The following is a 21,333-nucleotide window of genomic DNA, read 5'->3' as shown; positions in this document are numbered from 1 at the left end:
TTTGGAAGCTTTTGCAGGTGTTTTTTTGTTAATTGTTCTAATTTACTGAGATAATGACTTTTGGGTTTTCATTGGCTGTAAGCCAGAAATAAACACTTGAAATAGATCACTCTGTAATGACTATATAATATAGGAGTTTCATTTTTTGTATTGAAAAACTGAAATAAATTAACTTTTGGATGATATTCTAATTTAGTGAAATGCACTTGTGTATAGCACCATTAATTCCACAGCGCTTTTCAGACATTATAATCACTGTCTCCATTGGGGCTCACAATCTAGATTCCCTATCAGTATGTGGGAAGTGTGGGTAGAAACTTGAGTACCTGGAGGAAATGCAGGCAAACCTGGGGAGAAAATACAAACTCCTTACAGATGTTGTCCTTGGTGGGATTTGAACCCAGCACTTCAAAACTGCAGTGCTAACCACTGAGCCACCGTGTTGCCCGTATGAATAAGGAGCATCTAAAAAGTGGCATGCGACTCGGCATTAATCTTACTACAGTTAGAGACTGGAGTTAGATTTCTGGTGTAAGGGATGCCACAGCTCGTCATGATTTAGGTGAGCTGTGGTGTCACGCCTCTTCCCATTTTGGCAGAGCTGGCCAACTCAAGCGTGAAAACGCTAAAAGTTGCTTGATTTTTGCACAACCCACGATTGTGTCAATTTTAAGGCTTTTCAAAGCAACTTAAGCCAGATTTGTGACTTACCGTAATTGCTTTGGTTAATAAAATCTGTAGACCCTGATTCATCAAACAGGTCACACCATACAGATTTTGAATGGTGGAATCATACCCTTGGGCTAATGTGTTAACTACTGTTGAATTGAGATGAGAGGTTTGCAGAACCCGACCTGGTTTACATTGAACTTGCTCCTTACCGAGTTGAGAAATGATAGTTATTGATTAGCATTACCTTCTGGACATTTAGTACACCATTATTTTGAAGTGCGACATATTTATATGTTTGATCTGGAGGAGAGGCAAAATTACATTGGGACTATGTTTCCTGTAATATATAACCTTCCCCACAGTTTTCACAAAACAGGACAAAACATTTGATTGTTTCAAATTTAGTTTTTTAAAAGTGCAATGCTAAATACTCCACATACAGTCCAAACCTTTATAGAACAGATAAAAAAAGATAGTTTTCCTGGTGTTATAAAAAGTCTTTTGTTGCATTATTAAGAAATACGTCTTGATTCCCCTTTTCCACCCTCCGTTAAAACTCAGAGGAAGGCCCGGCTCTTCCTTCTGTAGTCACATGTCCACTGAACCAGCTACAAAGTCCTGTGATGCCAAAGAGGCCTGCAATGGGTTACATTGCTTTGACAATTCAGGACTTATCAGAAGATTAAAAAAAGAAAGAGAAAAGTTACAGGCTGCGTACAAACATAGCAAGGAGTGATGTAAGTAAAGAGGTGAGCATTGTCTTTGAGATGGTCAATTCTCTACTGGTGTGGGATTGAGAACAGGCTGGCTCACTATTACTTGTACTACATAGTCCTTGGGAATCTTCAGCTCTTCTAGCTTCATTTTGTCTGTGAGTGGCCGGCCAGAAAAAAACCAGCGCTGGCTGGCAGGTTCAACGCCTTCGGCAGTGTGGAGGCGCCTCTTCATGTGATATACAGTGTCCGTGCTGCGCACTAAGAGCCGAAGGTCCTTGCCTGTGGAGAGGCGCAGGCGGAGCTGGCATTCATGACCAGTATTTGGAGGAGGCTCAGGGATATCTAAAGTCTCTGTGTCACTCTTCTCCTCAATCATATTAATGGGAGGGGCAAGGCAGTAAACTGGCAGCTGGTAGCGGTTTCCCAGTTCGTCGTAGCACTCAGTAAGGGCACCTTAAAAGTAAAAAGAGAATATACATATGTAAAAAAAATATTTATTCTGAACAATAAAGAAAACAACATTTATTAGTGAACAAACAACATGAAATACAGGGTCCCATGCGTGTGGCAAAGACCAAGCACAAGTGTTTAAAAAGTAGCCTGGAGGTGATTTCCAATATTAACGGGGTGATCAGATACCTATAAAAACCCTTTATAAATATCCATCTTTAAGCCCTAAACCACTTTTGTAATTTCTTTATTATTAAACTCCCTACACTTCTCACTATCTTGCTATTTCCTAGAAGTTTATTTTTTCTTTACTTCCTGTGACATTTTGTGTGAGAGGAGTCTCACACAGGACATCACAGGAGACCGGTGCTGCACTCGCTTCTCTGCAACATCTATAACCCATCCTACAGCTCCATGGCATCAGGAGGTCACGCTGCAGCCACTCACCACACCTACTGTCGCCGCTGTACTATGAGGACATCCTGCTTCAGGAGAAGTGAACACATCTTCAGTCGGTGCTGCACTCGCTTCTCTGCAACATCTATAACCCATCCTACAGCTCCATGGCATCAGGAGGTCACGCTGCAGCCACTCACCACACCTACTGTCACCGCTGTACTATGAGGACATCCTGCTTCAGGAGAAGTGAACACATCTTCAGTCGGTGCTGCACTCGCTTCTCTGCAACATCTATAACCCATCCTACAACTCCATGGCATCAGGAGGTCACGCTGCAGCCACTCACCACTCCTACTGTCACCGCTGTACTATGAGGACATCCTGCTTCAGGAGAAGTGAACACATCTTCAGTCGGGGCTGCAGTCACGATCAAAGCTTCTACCACCACAGACTATTTCACCGACACAAATGGTCAGCAGATGTTGGTGTTAGAAGAAGTATGAGTGACACCTCCGCCACCCCCAGATGATGATTCATTTGAGGACTGATTAAAACTGTGGGGCGGCGCTGCTGTCAATCACTCTGCTGCTATCACCGCTCTCAAAACAAATAGTTGTCAAGGGGCAGTTCTGGTGTCACACTGCTTGTAACACCACCCCCTGATGAGGATTCATTTCAGGGAAAGACTTCAGTATTAGAAGTAATGACTGATGGCCATGGTGACTGAAGATGTGGTTGCCATACTTAATCACCTGTACTGAACCAAGACTTGCTCAGGGTACGGTGGTGACAGTAGCTGTTAAGTGACCACAGTGCCACCCCCTGATGACATTCTGTTATAGGATGCAAAGCAGTGAGTGCAGCCCCAGCCTCCTGTTTGAGACTCCTCTCAAATGAAAAGTCACAGGAAGTAAAAAAGACATACATGTAAATAGCAGGATAGGGAGAATGGTAGGAAATGTAATAATAAAGCCAATCACAAAAGTGCTTAGGGCTTGAAGATAGGTATTTATATAGGGCTTTATGGGATTTGGATCACCGCTCTAACCTAGCTTTCAAATTTTTAAATATGCCATAACGACAACAATTATGTGCTAAAAAAACTGTTGTGTCCATTAAAACAGTTAAGACTGTAGCATTTGTACAATAATATTAGGCATAAATCTGGTTAAAAAAAATGCATTATAAATACAAATATACACAGCAATAAAAAGTAAAAAGAAAAAATTCAGAGATTTTCTCATGATACCTACTTTGACCTGCAGATGGCGCACAAACACTAAGCAGTTATCTCATTCTACAGGAGCCAAGTCCTTATAGCAAAGCGCATTCAATAGCATTTAGGGTGAAAATTCTGCCCATGTTCCTCAGCTGGTCCTCATCAAAAATGTAGGAGTGCTTCTCTATTTTTATTGCAGTCAGCTGGCACAGCTTCTTGCTGCCTGAGCATGGCACAGAGGTAGGGTGGGTTATGGGTTGTTTTTGTGATTACACTAATATTTGTGTCTAGTGACCTCATTCTTGACAACAGTAATGGGCTATAATGATTCTAGCGATCATAACTGTCAATACAACACTACACTGAAGATATGCAAACACGACAATATATAAGAACACTATCTTGGGATCCCCCCCTCTGCACAACCTGTTCGGTTATCTCTCCAGGACACTATCTGCCTACAGCAGAACATTTTATGGTCGGTGTGTGTACTGAAGAGGTAAACTAGTCATTAGCGGTGGGGTGTTCAGCCAGATTGTGGAATTTATCACTAGTCAGATAAAAGAAAAAGCTCCCTACATACAATAAAACTCCTCTCAATGCATTGTTTGGTTTTGTCTTCATTGCAGGTAAGTAGCTAGTAAATAAAACAATTTCCATACCTAAGTATATTGTCCCTATGTATACCTCCTTGGAAGGAAATACTAAAAACATAGGGTGCATATATATTGCAATGGATCCACTCTATTAGTTACTCCCCTTAGAAATGTTGTGGACAGATTTGGAATCTGTGAAAGGTATCAATTTCCCAAACTATTTCATATTAGCTAAAACGTCCTGTACGGCAATAATAGGTAAAGCGACCATTTAGAATGATTGTAACAAGCTGTATGGCTGCGGAATGGAGGCTACATTCCTGTGATACATCTTCCTCGGCTGTAACAAAGCAGCGCAGAGCAATAACGGCCATTTCTAAGAGCCATGTGAAATGTGGGAGCGCAGAATGGCCCAATTAAGAACAGCTGGCCTTTGATGTGCACTTCTGACAAAGCCACGGGATGGGACCTACTGGGAAAGAATAGATTCCAGAGCAGCATCGCTGTCATGCTTCCACACATGTAACCACAGAAATCTCTTCTCAAGAGGACCTTGGGTAATGACCATTTCACATAATGTCATGAATTACTCCACAGACACTATGCTACCAGAGATGGAGATGTCCAGACAATAGCAGGATCGATCACGATACACCCCACTAAATGGCAACCGATGGGGACACCGTTGTTTTCCTCTTTGGGACACTTCATAATGCCACAAGGGGCGGTGGTGGTGACTGCAGCGTCTGCCCCCTGATGACGTTTCCTTTAAGTATCCCAGCATGCACTAGGATTCTCAAATAAAGCATCATCAAAAAAAAAAAAAAAGGGGGAAAAAAATTAGGGATGAAAGGGGATGGTGTGGATATGCATGAAGATTAGCCCACTGAATGACTTTGGAGCTAACCCTCGCCTGCCCAGTATACAGTTTAACTGTAGAGGAAAGCGCAGCTGACCTCATTTTCCTGTACAGAGGAACACTGCGGACAAATGTATACCATTTGGTATACGCTTCTTTACAATGGGTCCCTTAGTGGACAGATGCCCCTGCAATAGTGCGAAGCGAACGTACTCGTATACGGTGTGATCAGAGCATGCTCGGAAGCTAACAGAGTATCTTCGGCGTGATCCAATACCATGTTCCAGTCCTCGCGGCTGCATATCTCGTGGCTAGTCGAGAGCCGCAACACATACAGGGGTTACCGGTTTACTAGGGAATCCCTGGCTGTGTTGCGGCTGTCAAAGGCAATTTGTTCTTGTGCACATCGATGACATCCCTATTGAATGAAAACCAATCCAGCAGAACAAACGCCGCTACTTATCCACCAACAATACACTATAGTCTTCCACTATGGAAGTATTTCATTTACCAAGTGACCCATCACTTTTGGGATTTTCAGGCTAACCTAAACCGGACAAAAGAACACCATTGCCCTTCTCTCTGATGTACACGCTAAGCACAGACCATTAATATGATCAGAACTAGATGTTAACAGTTTCTAACGACATGCCTAAAGTAGAAGTAACCTGTAGCTAATGCTTCCATTGTGTATAGCAGAAGCCACAGTACAGAATCACTCTTTTGTATTTAGAATCTTTTCATAGCAATGAATATGACAGGACTATTTTTGCTCCATGACATCTGACAGTAACAGAATGGAGCATTAGATTTACTTCAGGATGTCTTCAGCATCTCTTAAATCTGGCACCAGCCTTTTGATACAGAGATTGAGAGCCAATAATGACTGAATCAAGTCCTCAAGTGTTCTTCCTCCCAGCAGCAACCCGTACTACAGCCAAGTGTATGAGAAAACGACTAGGAGTGCCGGGTGGCCCTAGACAGTGCTGCTGAGCATATTGACGTGCTCGATAAATGAGCTGATGGGCAGCTGTTGGCTTTTTGACTGCTTATATTGTGGGGTGATTGATTTTTTTAAGTTTGTTTTTATAAACGTTCGATGACAAGTAAAACTGACAGTCAGCCCAATCTCTATCACAGATTTCCACTTCACACAGAAGCCAGCACCACATTATAGGGAGGCACAACATGATCATAAATACAGTTACATCTCACCCAAAGATCAGATTTTTGGCCAGAACAATTTTTCTGTGACCTACGGTATTTCCAGTCCCACGACATAACATGCAAATTGGCCATATTCTTAGAAAAGGCAACCTCTCAGAAGGCGATTTTAGAATTTTTTTTTTTTAACCCCTTAGTGACGGAGCCAAATTTTTGAAATCTGACCAGTGTCACTTTATGTGGTAATAACTCTGTAACCCTTCAACAAATCCCAGTGATTTTAAGAATGTTTTTTCATGACACATTATACTTTATGATAATGGTAAATTTAGGTCAACACGTTTTGTGTTTATTTATAAAAAATATAAAAAATTTGAGAAAAATGTTAAAAAATTTGCAATTTTCTAAATTTGAATGATTATCCCTTTAATCCAGATGGTCATACCACAGCAAACCATTAATAAATAACATTTCCCACATGTCGGCTTTATATCAGGACCATTTGTAAAATGTTATTTTATTTTGTTAGCATTTTAGGAGGTTTAAAATGTTGCAGCAATTTTTCATTTTTTTCAAGGAAATTTACAAAATTTATTTTTTTAGGGACTTATCTATGTTTGAAGTGACTTTAGGGGTCTCATATTGGGAAACCCCCAAACATGATACCATTTTAAAAACAGCACCCCCTCACATATTGAAAACTGCAGTCAGGTAGTTTATTAACCCTTCAGGTGCTTTACAGGAATTAATACAAAGTGGTATGACCGAAATGAAAATGTGTATTTTTACCACCTAAATGCCTCTAACTTGTGAACAGATTACTAGAGCCGTCAGACTCTAAAGGTACCTTCACATTAAGCGACGCTGCAGCGATAGCGACAACGATGCCGATCGCTGCAGCGTCGCTGTTTGGTCGCTGGGGAGCTGTCACACAGACCGCTCTCCAGCGACCAACGATGCCAAGGTCCCCGGGTAACCAGGGTAAACATCGGGTTACTAAGCGCAGGGCCGCGCTTAGTAACCCGATGTTTACCCTGGTTACCAGCGTAAAATGTAAAAAAAACAAACAGTACATACTTACATTCGCGTCCCCCGGCGTCTGCTTCCTGCACTGACTGAGCGCCGGCCCTAACAGCAGAGCGGTGACGTCACCGCTGTGCTGTACTTTCACTTTCACTTTACGGCGCTCAGTCAGTGTGGGAAGCGGACACCGGGGGACGCGAAGGTGAGTATGTACTGTTTGTTTTTTTTACATTTTACACTGGTAACCAGGGTAAACATCGGGTTACTAAGCACGGCCCTGCGCTTTGTAACCCGATGTTTACCCTGGTTACCAGTGTAAAACATCGCTGGTATCGTTGCTTTTGGTGTCAAACACGACGATACACGCCGGTCTGACGACCAAATAAAGTTCTGAACTTTGTTCAACGACCAGCGATATCACAGCAGGATCCTGATCGCTGCTGCGTGTCAAACTAAACGATATCGCTATCCAGGACGCTGCAACGTCACAGATCGCTAGCGATATCGTTAAGTGTGAAGGTACCTTAAGGCCGCTATTTGGTCATGAATTGCCACGGCAAACATCAGGACCACACAATCATGATCTGAGGGCACCAATTTGGATAAAGAGGAAGCCCCTACACTCCGTTAACCATTTATAATGATGTAGTCACTATTGACAGCAGCATATAAGGGGTTAAACAGATTTGGATGGGGCAAGCAGTGATCGTGGCTGATACAGCAAGTTGTCAGCTATAGTGGACAGCGGACAGTAGTGGGATTGTCACCTGTACGGGGAGGCTATTCTCTTATATCTCAGGTCAGTTAAAAGACGTATTGGCTGTCATTAAGGGGTTAAACATTCCATATTTATAAGACCTAAAAAATAAAAATCTACAAATCTCTTACATGGACAGTATTAAAACAACTGTGTACACATAGTGTGACAATGCTATGTAGATTTGTACCCAAAAGGGGATGATTACCTGCGATCATTGATCGCTTTATTCCCCCGTTGTTATAATGGTCTCCTGTGTGAATTGATGGAGAGACACACTTGGATTTTACCTCCCCCGGATGAGTATGACAAACGAAACGCGTAGGGAAGTAACAGTTTCTTTGGGGTTTCGGTATGGGTCATAGCTGGCGAATCGTTATTGTGGGGTATTTGTGTGGATAAAAAGGTGCCTCCACCCTCCCAGACACGATTATGGTCCCGGATTCACCTGATGAATCAGAAACATGAGGCGAGATTGTTCCTTTACTATGCTTTTTGGATTAAGTTTTATGTAAAGGGCTATATCTATATGGAATTTTGCTCTTTTTCCAATATTGTTGACTTATGATTCTCCAAATGTGGGTTCCAACCCGAGTCCTCATATTGAGCATTCTATGAAATTACATGCAGTATTTTGCTCCCTTGATCTTTGGAGAGATATATATGTGATAATTTTGCCCCTTGGATCTTCTGAGTGACATCAGAGTTATCTTTATTCAGCACACAGCTGAGTGATTTTTGTGAGTCTGTTTGTGATTTTGTGTTTCTTTGAGCACTTTTTTTTTTTTTTTTTTACACAATATATCGATTAAAAGTTATATATTTTAACTTATCAGTCGCACCCTGCTTTTCATATCAATTTTGGATTGGTGGTCATAGCTTTTTATACTAAAAACACAGACACCCAGAATAAAGTCCTTTGATTCAAAGAAAGACACAGACTCCTTTACTAATCCTTATTAAACCATACTCACGACCTCGCCCAATTCCACCAAAGCCCTCGTTCTCCTGTAATAAACCAAAAATTAAAAAACAATATCCCTCACCTCTCCATAGTTCTGCCCCACACCGTAATCCAAGTCTGGGGGATAAATAGTTTTCAACCTGGACGGTGCCAAGATGCGAACATACAGGTCCTTCTCAAAAAATTAGCATATAGTGTTAAATTTCATTATTTACCATAATGTAATGATTACAATTAAACTTTCATATATTATAGATTCATTATCCACCAACTGAAATTTGTCAGGTCTTTTATTGTTTTAATACTGATGATTTTGGCATACAACTCCTGATAACCCAAAAAACCTGTCTCAATAAATTAGCATATCAAGAAAAGGTTCTCTAAACGACCTATTACCCTAATCTTCTGAATCAACTAATTAACTCTAAACACATGCAAAAGATACCTGAGGCTTTTAAAAACTCCCTGCCTGGTTCATTACTCAAAACCCCCATCATGGGTAAGACTAGCGACCTGACAGATGTCAAGAAGGCCATCATTGACACCCTTAAGCAAGAGGGTAAGACCCAGAAAGAAATTTCTCAACAAATAGGCTGTTCCCAGAGTGCTGTATCAAGGCACCTCAATGGTAAGTCTGTTGGAAGGAAACAATGTGGCAGAAAACGCTGTACAACGAGAAGAGGTGACCGGACCCTGAGGAAGATTGCTGAGGAAGCAGTGGACTGAGTCTGGTGTGGAAACATCCAGAGCCACCGTGCACAGGCGTGTGCAGGAAATGGGCTACAGGTGCCGCATTCCCCAGGTAAAGCCACTTTTGAACCATAAACAGTGGCAGAAGCGCCTGACCTGGGCTACAGAGAAGCAGCACTGGACTGTTGCTAAGTGGTCCCAAGTACTTTTTTCTGATGAAAGCAAATTTTGCATGTCATTCGGAAATCAAGGTGCCAGAGTCTGGAGGAAGACTGGGGAGAAGGAAATGCCAAAATGCCTGAAGTCCAGTGTCAAGTACCCACAGTCAGTGATGGTGTGGGGTGCCATGTCAGCTGCTGGTGTTGGTCCACTGTGTTTCATCAAGGGCAGGGTCAATGCAGCTAGCTATCAGGAGATTTTGGAGCACTTCATGCTTCCATCGGCTGAAATGCTTTATGGAGATGAAGATTTCATTTTTCAGCACGACCTGGCACCTGCTCACAGTGCCAAAACCACTGGTAAATGGTTTACTGTCCATGGTATTACTGTGCTCAATTGGCCTGCCAACTCTCCTGACCTGAACCCCATAGAGAATCTGTGGGATATTGTGAAGAGAAAGTTGAGAGACGCAAGACCCAACACTCTGGATGAGCTTAAGGCCGCTATTGAAGCATCCTGGGCCTCCATAACATCTCAGCAGTGTCACAGGCTGATTGCCTCCATGCCACGCCGCATTGAAGCAGTCATTTCTGCCAAAGGATTCCCGACCAAGTATTGAGTGCATAACTGAACATTATTATTTGTTGGTTTTTTGGTTTGTTATTAAAAAACACTTTTATTTGATTGGACGGGTGAAATATGCTAATTTATTGAGACAGGTTTTTTGGGTTATCAGGAGTTGTATGCCAAAATCATCAGTATTAAAACAATAAAAGACCTGACAAATTTCAGTTGGTGGATAATGAATCTATAATATATGAAAGTTTAATTGTAATCATTACATTATGGTAAATAATGAAATTTAACACTATATGCTAATTTTTTGAGAAGGACCTGTACAGGCTGAGAACTACTGGTGAATGAGCTGCTGAGTGCGCAATGTCAGTGACCAGCAGGGACGTCATAGAGGTTACCTCCGGTTACTGAGGCTCCGTTTCCAGTCGGGCTGAACCGCGGTGACATACCCACTAGCACGGTGAGAAAGTCTTAGTGGTTGGGTGAAGCCATTTGTTGTCAAACTACTGTGTTTTTTCTTTTTAAATCATAATGACAACCCAAAACATCCAAATGACCCTGATCAAAAGTTCACATATCCTGGTGATTTCGGCCTGATAACATGCACAGATGTTGACACAAATGGGTTTGAATGGCTACTAAAGGTAACATCCTCACCTGTGACCTGTTTGTTTGTAATCAGTGTATGAATAAAAGCTGAGTGAGTTTCTTGGATCCAGACAGACTCTTGCATCTTTCATACAGCCACTTACATGTCTGGATTGTGAGTCATGGGGGAAGCAATGGAACTGTCAACAGATCTACAGGAACAGGTAGTTGAACTGTATAAAACAGGAAAGGGATACAAAAAAATATCTAAGGAATTGATAATGCCAGTCAGCAGCGTTCAAACTGTGGATTAACAAATTAAAAATCAGGGGCTCTGTAAAAACCAAACCACGGTCAGGTAGACCAACAAAAATGTCGTCCACAACTGCCAGGAAAATTGTTCGGGATGCAACGAAAAACCCACAAACAACATCAGCTGAAACACAGGACTCTCTGAAAACTAGTGGTGTGGCTGCTTCAAGATGCACAATAAGGAGGCATTTGAAGAAAAATGGGCTGCATGGTCGAGTCGCCAGAAGAAAGCCATTACTGCGAAAATGCCACGAAGTATATCGCCTACAATACGCAAAACAGGTCAGAGACAAGCCTCAAAACTTCTGGAACAAGGTAATTTGGAGTGATGAGACCAAAACTGAACTTTCTTGCCACAACCATAAACGTTACATTTGGAGAGAGGTCAACAAGGCCTATGATTAGTGATGAGCGAGTGTACTCGTTGCTCGGGTTTTCCGGAGCACACTCGAGTGGTCTCTGAGTATTTGTAACTGCTCGGAGATTTAGTTTTCATCGCCCCAGCTGAATGATTTACAGCCACTAGCAAGCTTGATTACATGTGGGGATTCCCTAGCAACCAGGCAACTCCCACATGTACTCAGGCTGGGTAGTAACTGTAAATCATTCAGCTGCCACGATGAAAACTAAATCTCCCAACACTAACAAATACTCGGAGACCACCCGAGCGTACTCGGGAAAACCCGAGCAACGAGTACACTCGTTCATCACTACCTATGATGAAAGGAACACCATTCCTACTGTAATGCATGAGGCGGGCCACTGATGTTTTGGGGTTGTGTGAGCTACAAAGGAACAGGAAACTTGGTGAAAGTTGAAAAAAAGATGAATGCAGCACGTTATCAGCAAATACTGGAGACAAATTTTCACTCATTAGCCCGGAAGCTGCGCATGGGACGTACTTGGACGTTCCAACATGACAATGATCCAAAACACAAGGCCAAGTCAACCTGTCATTGGCTACAGCAGAACAAAGTGAAGGTTCTGGAGTGGCCATCTCAGTCTCCTGACGCCAATATCATTGAGCCACTCTGGGGAGATCTCAAGCGCGCAGTTCATGCTAGACAGTCCAGGAATTTACAGGAACTGGAGGCTTTTTGCCAAGAAGAGTGGGCAGCTTTACCATCTGAGAAAATAAAGAACCTCATCCACAACTACCACAAAAGACATCAAGCTGTCATTGATGTTAGAGGGGGCAATACACGGTAATAAGAAATGGGGTATGTGAACTTTTGATCAGGGATATTTGGATATTTTGGATTGTCATTATGATTTAAAAAGAGAAAACACAGTAGTTTGACAATAAATGGCTTCACCCAACCACTAACCATGGGTGGAGAAAAGTTTTGGCTTTATTCATATTCTCTTAAAAAAGGCCAAGAAAGCAAAAATTCAGCCGGGGTATATAAACGTTTGAGCACAACTGTATACACAGGGTGGTCCAAAAGTAAGTGGACAGTATGTGTAATAGGGATATGAAGGGGGAGATTTATTAAACATGGAAACATGGTGTAAAGTGAAACTGACCAACCAATCAGATTCCACTTTTCATTCTTCACAGACTCTTTGGAAAATGGAAAATGAAAGATGGAATCTGATTGGTTGCTAAGGGCAACTGAGTCATACCCTGTATGTATTAGGCCTGGGTCACACTTGCCTGTGCAATGCGAGAAACTCGCATCAATACTCGGTGTCGCCCCGTAGGAGCATGCGGCAGTGCCGGGTATTGATCCATGACGAGAGAGAGAGCGTGAGAGAGAGCGAGCGCGCAAAGAGAGAGCGCGAGAGAGAGAGCGCGCGAGAGAGAGCGCGAGAGCGCAAGAGAGAGCGCACGAGAGAGCGCAAGAGCGCAAGAGAGCGCAAGAGAGAGAAAAAAAAACACACAAAAAAAAGTGTGTGTTTGCATTTTGAGACACTTGTAATATTTTTGTCAGTCAATGAACCTGTGTTGTATCAATAAAAATGTCAGCTAAGCACAAACATGCCCTATATTTGGGCCAATCTGCCGCTATCGATAACATTTTGAGTTATGATGTATTTTGATCATTTTTTTTATTGCATATTTGGGAAAGATGCGACTACAAAAAAACTGAAAAAAATTGAAACATTTAGAATTATGTTTTCTTTTTCTGTGTTTATTGGTATGGGGTAAATAGTTTTATGTTTTGATAGATTGGACCTTCATAGACACAAGACCTTTTATGCTAATTTTTTTTATTAAATTGCTCTTTTAATCCCAGTAAGGTACTTGAACCTGCAATCATATCATTGCTTCTTATATGTTTTGCTGTATTGCAGAATATAGGTGGATAAACCTGACAGACCGTGACCTTCGGCACACCCCTGACTACCATGGTAACCCCATCGATTGGAGGAGCGGCATTTAAATTGTTTTATAGGAGAGATTTGAGGTCGATCCGGTCTTTGATTTCTGGGCCCGAGATGCTGCTGCGCTGACGCGAGATCTCGCTGTGCTATGTGGATGACGCAGAATGTGTCATCCACAACAATTAAACCGGGAATAGTTCAAGTGCAGCCACTGCTATCAGTCATCCATTCTAGTAGATCTTATATATACAGTATTGCATTAAGAATACCATTATGGGTAAGATGGAGGGGGTTAAATTAAATTTCAATGAGCCCTGCTTTCTTCCCCTACGGCCACCACTGTGCTACTCAAAGAGCTGGGTTAGTAGGCTAATCAATCATGCACTTCTGATGTTGACATTGAAGACCTGTGCGCCACCCGACTATCCAGATTCTAGTGCATGCCGATATCATGTTTTCCAGAGGTCATGCCACATTTCCTACTTGGCTGGAAACCAGCTAGGTGCCCAATTATCTTCCCTGCTGCTCCTAGCAATCAGCTTCTATTAAGGTACCGTCACACTAGGCGATATCGCCAGCGATCCGTGACGTTGCAGCGTCCTGCATAGCGATATCGCTATGTTTGGCACGCAGCAGCGATCTGGATCCTGCTGGGATATCGCTGGTTGCAGGGAGAGTGGACGAACTTTCTTTCGTCGCAACTCTCCCGCTGACACCGCTGGATCGCCGTGTGTGACGCCGATCCAGCGATGTCTTCACTGGTATCCATGGTAAACATCGGGTTACTAAGCGCAGGGCCGCGCTTAGTAACCCGATATTTACCATGGATGCCATGGTAAAAGTAAAAAAAAAACACTACATACTCACCGTGTGTTGTCCGTCACGTCCCCTGGAGCTTGCCGTACTGACTGTCTCAGCGCCGTCCGGCCGTAAAGCAGAGCCCAGCGGTGAACCTGCAGTAACAGCGGTTCACCGCTGGGCACCGCTGTTACGGCCGGCCGGCGCTGAGACACAGTCAGTGCGGCAAGCGCCGAGGGACATGAAGGACGACAGAAGGTGCGTATGTAGTGTTTTTTTTTTTTTTCTTACATGGGGACTTCGGCATCGCTGAAGACAGTTTCAGCGATGCCGAAGTCGCTTGGTCGCTGGAGAGAGCTCTCTGTGTGACAGCTCCCCAGCGACCACACAGCAACTTACCAGCGATCACGTCGCTGGTCGCGATCGCTGGTAAAGGTGCCGTTACACTAAGCAACTTACCAGCGATCGCGACCAGCGTCCCCTGGAGCTTGCCGTACTGACTGTGTCTCAGCGCCGGCCGGCCGTAACAGCGGTGCCCAGCGGTGAACCGCTGGGCTCTGCTTTACGGCCGGACGGCGCTGAGACAGTCAGTACGGCAAGCTCCAGGGGACGTGACGGACAACAGACGGTGAGTATGTAGTGTTTTTTTTTTTTTTTACTTTTACCATGGTATCCATGGTAAATATCGGGTTACTAAGCGCGGCCCTGCGCTTAGTAACCCGATGTTTACCATGGATACCAGTGAAGACATCGCTGGATCGGCGTCACACACGGCGATCCAGCGGTGTCAGCGGGAGAGTTGCAACGAAAGAAAGTTAGTCCACTCTCCCTGCAACCAGCGATATCCCAGCAGGATCCAGATCGCTGCTGCGTGCCAAACATAGCGATATCGCTATGCAGGACGCTGCAACGTCACGGATCGCTGGCGATATCGCCTAGTGTGACGGTACCTTTAGTTGCTTAGTGTAACGGTACCCTTAACAGCTCAGCCATGCCATTATTTGTTGAGTACACACTTGCAACTCCGCTGAATCAAGACATCTGCCAACCTCGTCTCTGCATGTCCTGTGTGCAACTGCACTCCTTTCTGATTACCTACTCAACTCTGATTTTCTTGTGCTTTATCACATTTGTCTGTATTTACAGCTCTGCTGAAATCCACCATCCTGCATATCCAGCTCTAGTGGTCCTGGCTGTTCCACATTGCATCTGGCAACTCATAACCATGCTCTTCAAACTGCCCTACTGCTCATCAAACCTACTGTGCCTGGTGAGGATAGAAACCTTGCCCTATAATACTTACTTGTTCTCATTTTTCAGAAATAGACTAACCAGAATTCTATCTCAAACGGAATAAAAAAATATTTTTGAGACAAAATATCTACAAAAGCTTGCAGAATAAATGATTGTTGCACATATGACATGGTATATGTAGCAAACAGCTTTCTAGATGGCCTAGATGTTCTTTACTCCAAGGGTGGTTTGCACGTTAATGGGCCAATTTTTACAATTCTGACCACTGTCCCGTTATGAGGTTATAACTCTGGAAAGGATCTCAGTGATTCTGACATTGTTTTCTCATGACATATTGTACATATTGTGTAGTGGTAAAATTTCTTTGATATGACTTGCATTTATTTGTGAAAAAAAGGAAATTGGCGAAAATATTTAAAATTTCTCAATTTTCCAACTTTGAATTTTTATGCCCTTAAATCACAGAGATATGTCACACAAAATACTTAAGTAACATTTCCCACATGTCTACTTTACACCAGCACAATTTTGGAACCAACATTTTTTTATTCTTAGGGAGTCATAAGGGTTAAAAGTTGACCAGCAATTTCTCATTTTTACATACACCATTTTTGTTATAGGGACCACATCACATTTGAAGTCACTTTGAGGGGTCTATATGATAGAAAATACCCCAGTGACACCATTCTAAAAACTGCACCCCTCAAGGTGCTCAAAACCACATTCAAGAAGTTTATTAACCCTTCAGGTGCTTTACAGAAATTTTTGGAATGTTAAACAATTTTTACTTCAGATCCAATTTGTTTTTATTTTATCAAGGGTAACAGGAGAAATTGGACTCCAAAAGTTGTTGTGCAATTTGACCTGAGTACGCCGATATCCCATATGTGGGGGTAAACCACTGTTTGGGCGCATGGCAGAGCTCAGAAGGGAAGGAGCGCCGTTTCACTTTTCAATGCAAAATTGGCTGGAATTGAGATAGGACGCCATGTCGCGTTTGGAGAGCCCCTGATGTGCCTAAACAGTGGAAGTGCAACGCCCCAGAGTCCTGGTCGTTGCAGTAATGTCGTTCTTCCACCAGGGGGAGTGATATTACGTCTGAAGGCAATAAACTAGATCTCTTTACCAGGTATCACAAACCACACAACACACTTCACACTCCAGGCCGCCAGGGGGAGCTAGGCTTCTATCTATTAGGGCACTCCTCACAGTTAGGTAAAACTGGTGGTTTGGTTAGAAAGTTAGTCAGAAGTTGACTGGGCTTCACCCAGTCAGAACCCGACGGAGTTTGGCAGAAGCTGGCTGGAGTGAGTTCCAGCCAGATCCAGACTTTGGTCTGAGGAGGACGAGGGTCCGCGGAGCTGCGCCTGCCCCACGCGCGGCAGCATCCTAAGAAAGAGACATTAGAAGAGAAGTGTATTGCAGTGAGTGAGAAACGAAGTCATAGCAAAAGGAGAGGAAACCAGAAGGAGTTCTGCCCTGTGAAAGGCTGCCTCCTTCTGAGGCGCAGGAATCCCGGTGGCCAGAATACCGAGGGAGTAAGGATCTCTACGCTTTACTTCAGAGACTGGTAGGACAGTTAATTCCACGTTAGCTGCCCGACCTTATACCCAGGAGGCACGGTGGCAATTTGTGGGGGCCGGGGCGTTGTAGGGTCCCTGTAAAAAGCCTCAGGCCACCAGTCATACGGGTTTTGTCCTATCCTATCCATCAGGGGGACAGAGAGAAAGAGACTTAACATCTCCAATAGTTGTGAGGACCTTACCGAGAAGCTCAGCAGGGAGGTACTACAACACCCAGGCGCTAGAGGAAGGCTATTGAATTCCACCTGGATAAGGGGACTCTGGATTTGCCTTCAGACCGGCCGGACTCTGCCTACCCTGTGGTCCATACCCTGGACTGTGGACACTGAAGCCTTCAGTAAAGGTAAAGAGACTGCAACCTTGTGTCCTCGTTCTTCACTGCGCCTCACACCATTCACCATCTACACTATGGGAAGCCCTGGGGACACACTTCACCTGTGGGAAGGTATGCCATCTAGCTGCCATAACATCACCCCAGCGGACCCCTAAGCAGCGTCGGTCACCCTGACCGAATACCGCAGGTGGTGTCACGAACATTATCCCTTTAAAGACCTTTCCCTTATTTTACAACGGACATTCCACTAGGGCAACGGACCGGGTCAGCCACCGTGACATCCCCGCCGAGAGAGAACCGAAGGACCCGGTACCGAGTACCCCACGGTCCTATGGGGGCGCTCCAGAAACCCCCCACAAGTGACACCATTTTGGAAAGTAGACCCCCTAAGGAACTTATCTAGATGTGTGGTGAGCACTTTGAACCCCCCAAGTGTTTCACAGAAGTGTATAATGTAGAGCCGTAAAAATAAATTTTTTTTTTTTTTTTTTTTGCAAAAATGATCTTTTCGCCCACAATTTTTTATTTTCCTCAAGGGTAACAGGAGAAATTGGACCCCAAAAGTTGTGCAATTTGTCCTGAGTACACAGATACCCCCATCCTCCAGTATGACCGGTGTGGCAGTGGATCAGTGTGGGGAGGCATTTCTTTGGAGGGTCACACAGCCCTCCATGAGCTAGCCAAAAGGTACCCCCAACTGCCATTAGGCTCCATACACCAATGCCATGTTTTACCACAGACTGTCCAAGAGTTGACTGAAGCCATAAACCAGGTCTTGGAGGAGATCCCTCAGGAGAACATTTGCCGCCTTATCAGGACCATGCCCAGGCGTGGTAGGGAGATCATACAGGCACGTGGAGGACACACACACAACTGAGCATCATTTCCTTGTCTTGAGGCATTTTCACTGAAGTTGGATAAGCCTGTAATTTGATTTTCCACTTTGAGCATAATTCCAAATCCAGACCTCCATGGGGTATTAATTTTGATTTACATTGATCGTTTTTGTGTTTTATTGTTCTCAACGCATTCCATTATGTAACAAAGATTTGCAACTGTAATGCTATGTGCACACGTCCGGAATTGCTGTGGAAATTTCAGCGGCAATTCCGCAACTGTGCCGCGGGTAAAACGCATGTGGAATTGGCATTCGTTCCCGCTAAACACTAGCGTTTTACAAGCGTAATTACCTTGCAGAATGCTAGCGTTTTCCAAGCGATCTGTAGCATCGCTTGGAAAACTGATTGACAGGTTGGTCACACTTGTCAAACAGTGATTGACAAGTGTGACCAACTTTTTACTATTGATGCTGCATTACTATTGATGCTGCATAAAAAAAATTGTGATATTCTCAGCTTCCTGCGTCCCCTGCAGCCTTCCCGCTCCTCGCGATGCTCCTGGCAGCTTCCGTTCCCAGTAATGCACCGCGGCAATGACCCCAGATGACGTAGCGGGTACCAACCGCACATGATCCGCTTACTTCCCGCATGGTGGACATAGCGGAAAGTGGATCAATGCATTCCTATGTGTGCGGAATCCCCACGATTCCGCCACAGAAAAAAAAACGCAACATGTGCACAAAAATTGCGGATTGCATTCTAATAATAGGATGCTTAATGTATGCTTTTTTTAGCGTTTTTATAGCGAAAAATCGCGAAAAAAAATGCAAAAAATCCTGAACGTGTGCACACAGCCTAATATTTCATTCAGTGATATCAAGGATGTGGTATTTTAGTGTTCCCCTTTATTTTTTGAGCAGTGTAGATTGTTCAGTGAGCATAAGCTGCCATCGTTCTCAGCAGCACGAGTCTTGTTTGCACAGTACAATGCACTGCTGAGTGATTATTTTTTGTGCAGCACAAAAAGATGATTTCACCTGATGAATTCTTTCTATAGCCAGGGCCTGGGGTACTCAGCATGATTGACAAGGTTGGACCATAAGCATGGCTGACCCACTCTGTGCTCTCCCAAATGATGCTAGCATAGGCAGCTTAGCCTATGGAGGATTACATAGGCTGTGAAGCTGGCTTGATCCTGCCAGCTTCACAGAAACGCCTGCATGTGCTCGCTGCTTGCCTAGGAAACAGGCCACTACTGATAGGCAAGGAGCAGCATACAATAGAAGTCCAAATCCTTTTCTAGAAAATGAAGAGGATTTTTAGATAGGGGTAACCTGTAAAGTTGCTCATAGGTACAAGCACTTTAAAATTGTACTCATTTCAGAAGTTGAGACAAGCAGTTTACGGCAGGCTCTAGTCACGGTCACAGGCGCAAACAGGAGCCTGTAATAACCAATGAGTACTTTCCTCTGCAGTGAAGGAAAGTGCTGATAATTTACTGAGCAGCACACTAGCGTTCTTCAGCAGAGACAATACGGATCCCCAGAGGCATGCATTTACACTGCGCAGGCTACAACTGGTAGTACCCCAGGCAGCATGTGGTCAGTGGGCCGTGCACCCCTGGTTCATATCCATTAACGTGATGCAAACACAAAATCTCTACACCAGTTGGATCTCAGCATGGAGAACCAGCATATTCCAAAAGAATTTATCATTTGATGACTGCTTGTTAAGCCATGTATGGAAGAAAGCACAAGTATCCATTGTATTGGGTCTACCAATTTGTCCTGGTAGATTACATATCATAGCAAAATGCTGGACAATTTCCAACCAAAATTCTTTTTTGCGAACTCAAGATTGAACTTACATAGTTCAAAATCAAATATAGATGACATACAGCAAACATTTAGATCCTGGGCTAAAATAGAGGATGAGGAAATTGGGGAAAAATACTAGCAGGTTGGCAGGCAGTACGGAAAAATATTTTGAGTGAAGTTTGGAGAGACAATTTAGGATTATGCATAGCGCTATACTGGCCTTCAACATACCAGTATCTAGAACAATGAGAGATCGCCTGGTACATTGTCCAAAATGTAAACTTAAGAGTCCAATTTACTACACGGACTCTGGGGCTGCCCTAAAGTACAAGAATTCTGGAAAGCCGAAGCATATGATGGAAAATTTGGGCATTGGGAATATATCATTGCACCCGCTACCGTTCCTTTTCCATTACTGGAAAGGAGATGGAGCCACACAACAAAAAGGGAAGGAAACATTAACCCCTTCCCAACCTGTGACACAGCATATGCGTCATGAAAGTCGGTGCCAATCCGACCTGTGACGCATATGCTGTGTCACAGAATGATCGCGTCCCTGCAGATCGGGTGAAAGGGTTAACTCCTATTTCACCCGATCTGCAGGGAGAGGGGGAGTTGTACTTCAACCCAGGGGGGGTGGCTTTGCCCCCACATGGCTACGATCGCTCTGATTGGCTGTTGAAAGTGCAACAGCCAATCAGAGCAATTTGCAATATTTCACCTATGAAAATGGTGAAATATTGCAATCCAGCCATGGCCGATGCTGCAATAGCATCTGCCATGGCTGGAAATCATGTTCTGCCCCCCCCCCCCCCCACGATCTCCTCCCCAGTCATCCGTTATGTGGCCCGGTCCTCTCCGTCCTCCTGTCCGCTCCCCCGTCCTCCTGCCCACTCCTTCCTTGCTCCGATCCACCTCCCCTGTGCTCCGATCCACCCCCCGAGCTCCCCCCCCTTACCCCCACATACTTACCGAGCCTCCCGGTGTCGGTCCGTCTCCTCCCTGGGCGCCGCCATCTTCCAAAATGGCGGGCGCATGCGCAGTACGCCCGCCGAATCTGCCTGCCGGGCAGTGATCAAAATAAAAAAAAATGTAAATGACCCCCCCCCCCCCTTTATCACCCTTATAGCTAGGGACAACAATAAAATAAAGAAAATATATATTTTATTTTTTTTTCCCCACTAGGTTCAGAACCAGGGTTAGGGTTAGGGTTAGGGTTTTCTGGTCCTCTGTGGA

At 44.0% G+C, this 21,333-nt stretch overlaps 1 protein-coding gene across 1 annotated transcript in view; it reads right to left on the bottom strand.

The window, feature by feature from the left end:
- Positions 1-945: 945 nt before the first annotated feature.
- The window catches only part of UBTD2 (ubiquitin domain containing 2), a 69,023-nt gene continuing 48,635 nt past the window's right edge, over positions 946-21,333 (bottom strand). The window contains exon 3 of the mRNA XM_077265782.1: positions 946-1,841. Within this exon, the coding sequence (XP_077121897.1) occupies positions 1,444-1,841 (398 nt within the window). The 3' untranslated portion in view covers positions 946-1,443. The remainder of the gene's footprint in view (positions 1,842-21,333) is intronic.

This window comes from Ranitomeya variabilis, chromosome 5 (assembly GCF_051348905.1).
Source record: "Ranitomeya variabilis isolate aRanVar5 chromosome 5, aRanVar5.hap1, whole genome shotgun sequence".
Lineage (NCBI taxonomy): Eukaryota > Metazoa > Chordata > Amphibia > Anura > Dendrobatidae > Ranitomeya > Ranitomeya variabilis.
Note: the sequence above shows the minus strand (reverse complement) of the source record. Positions and strands in the feature narration are given on the sequence as shown.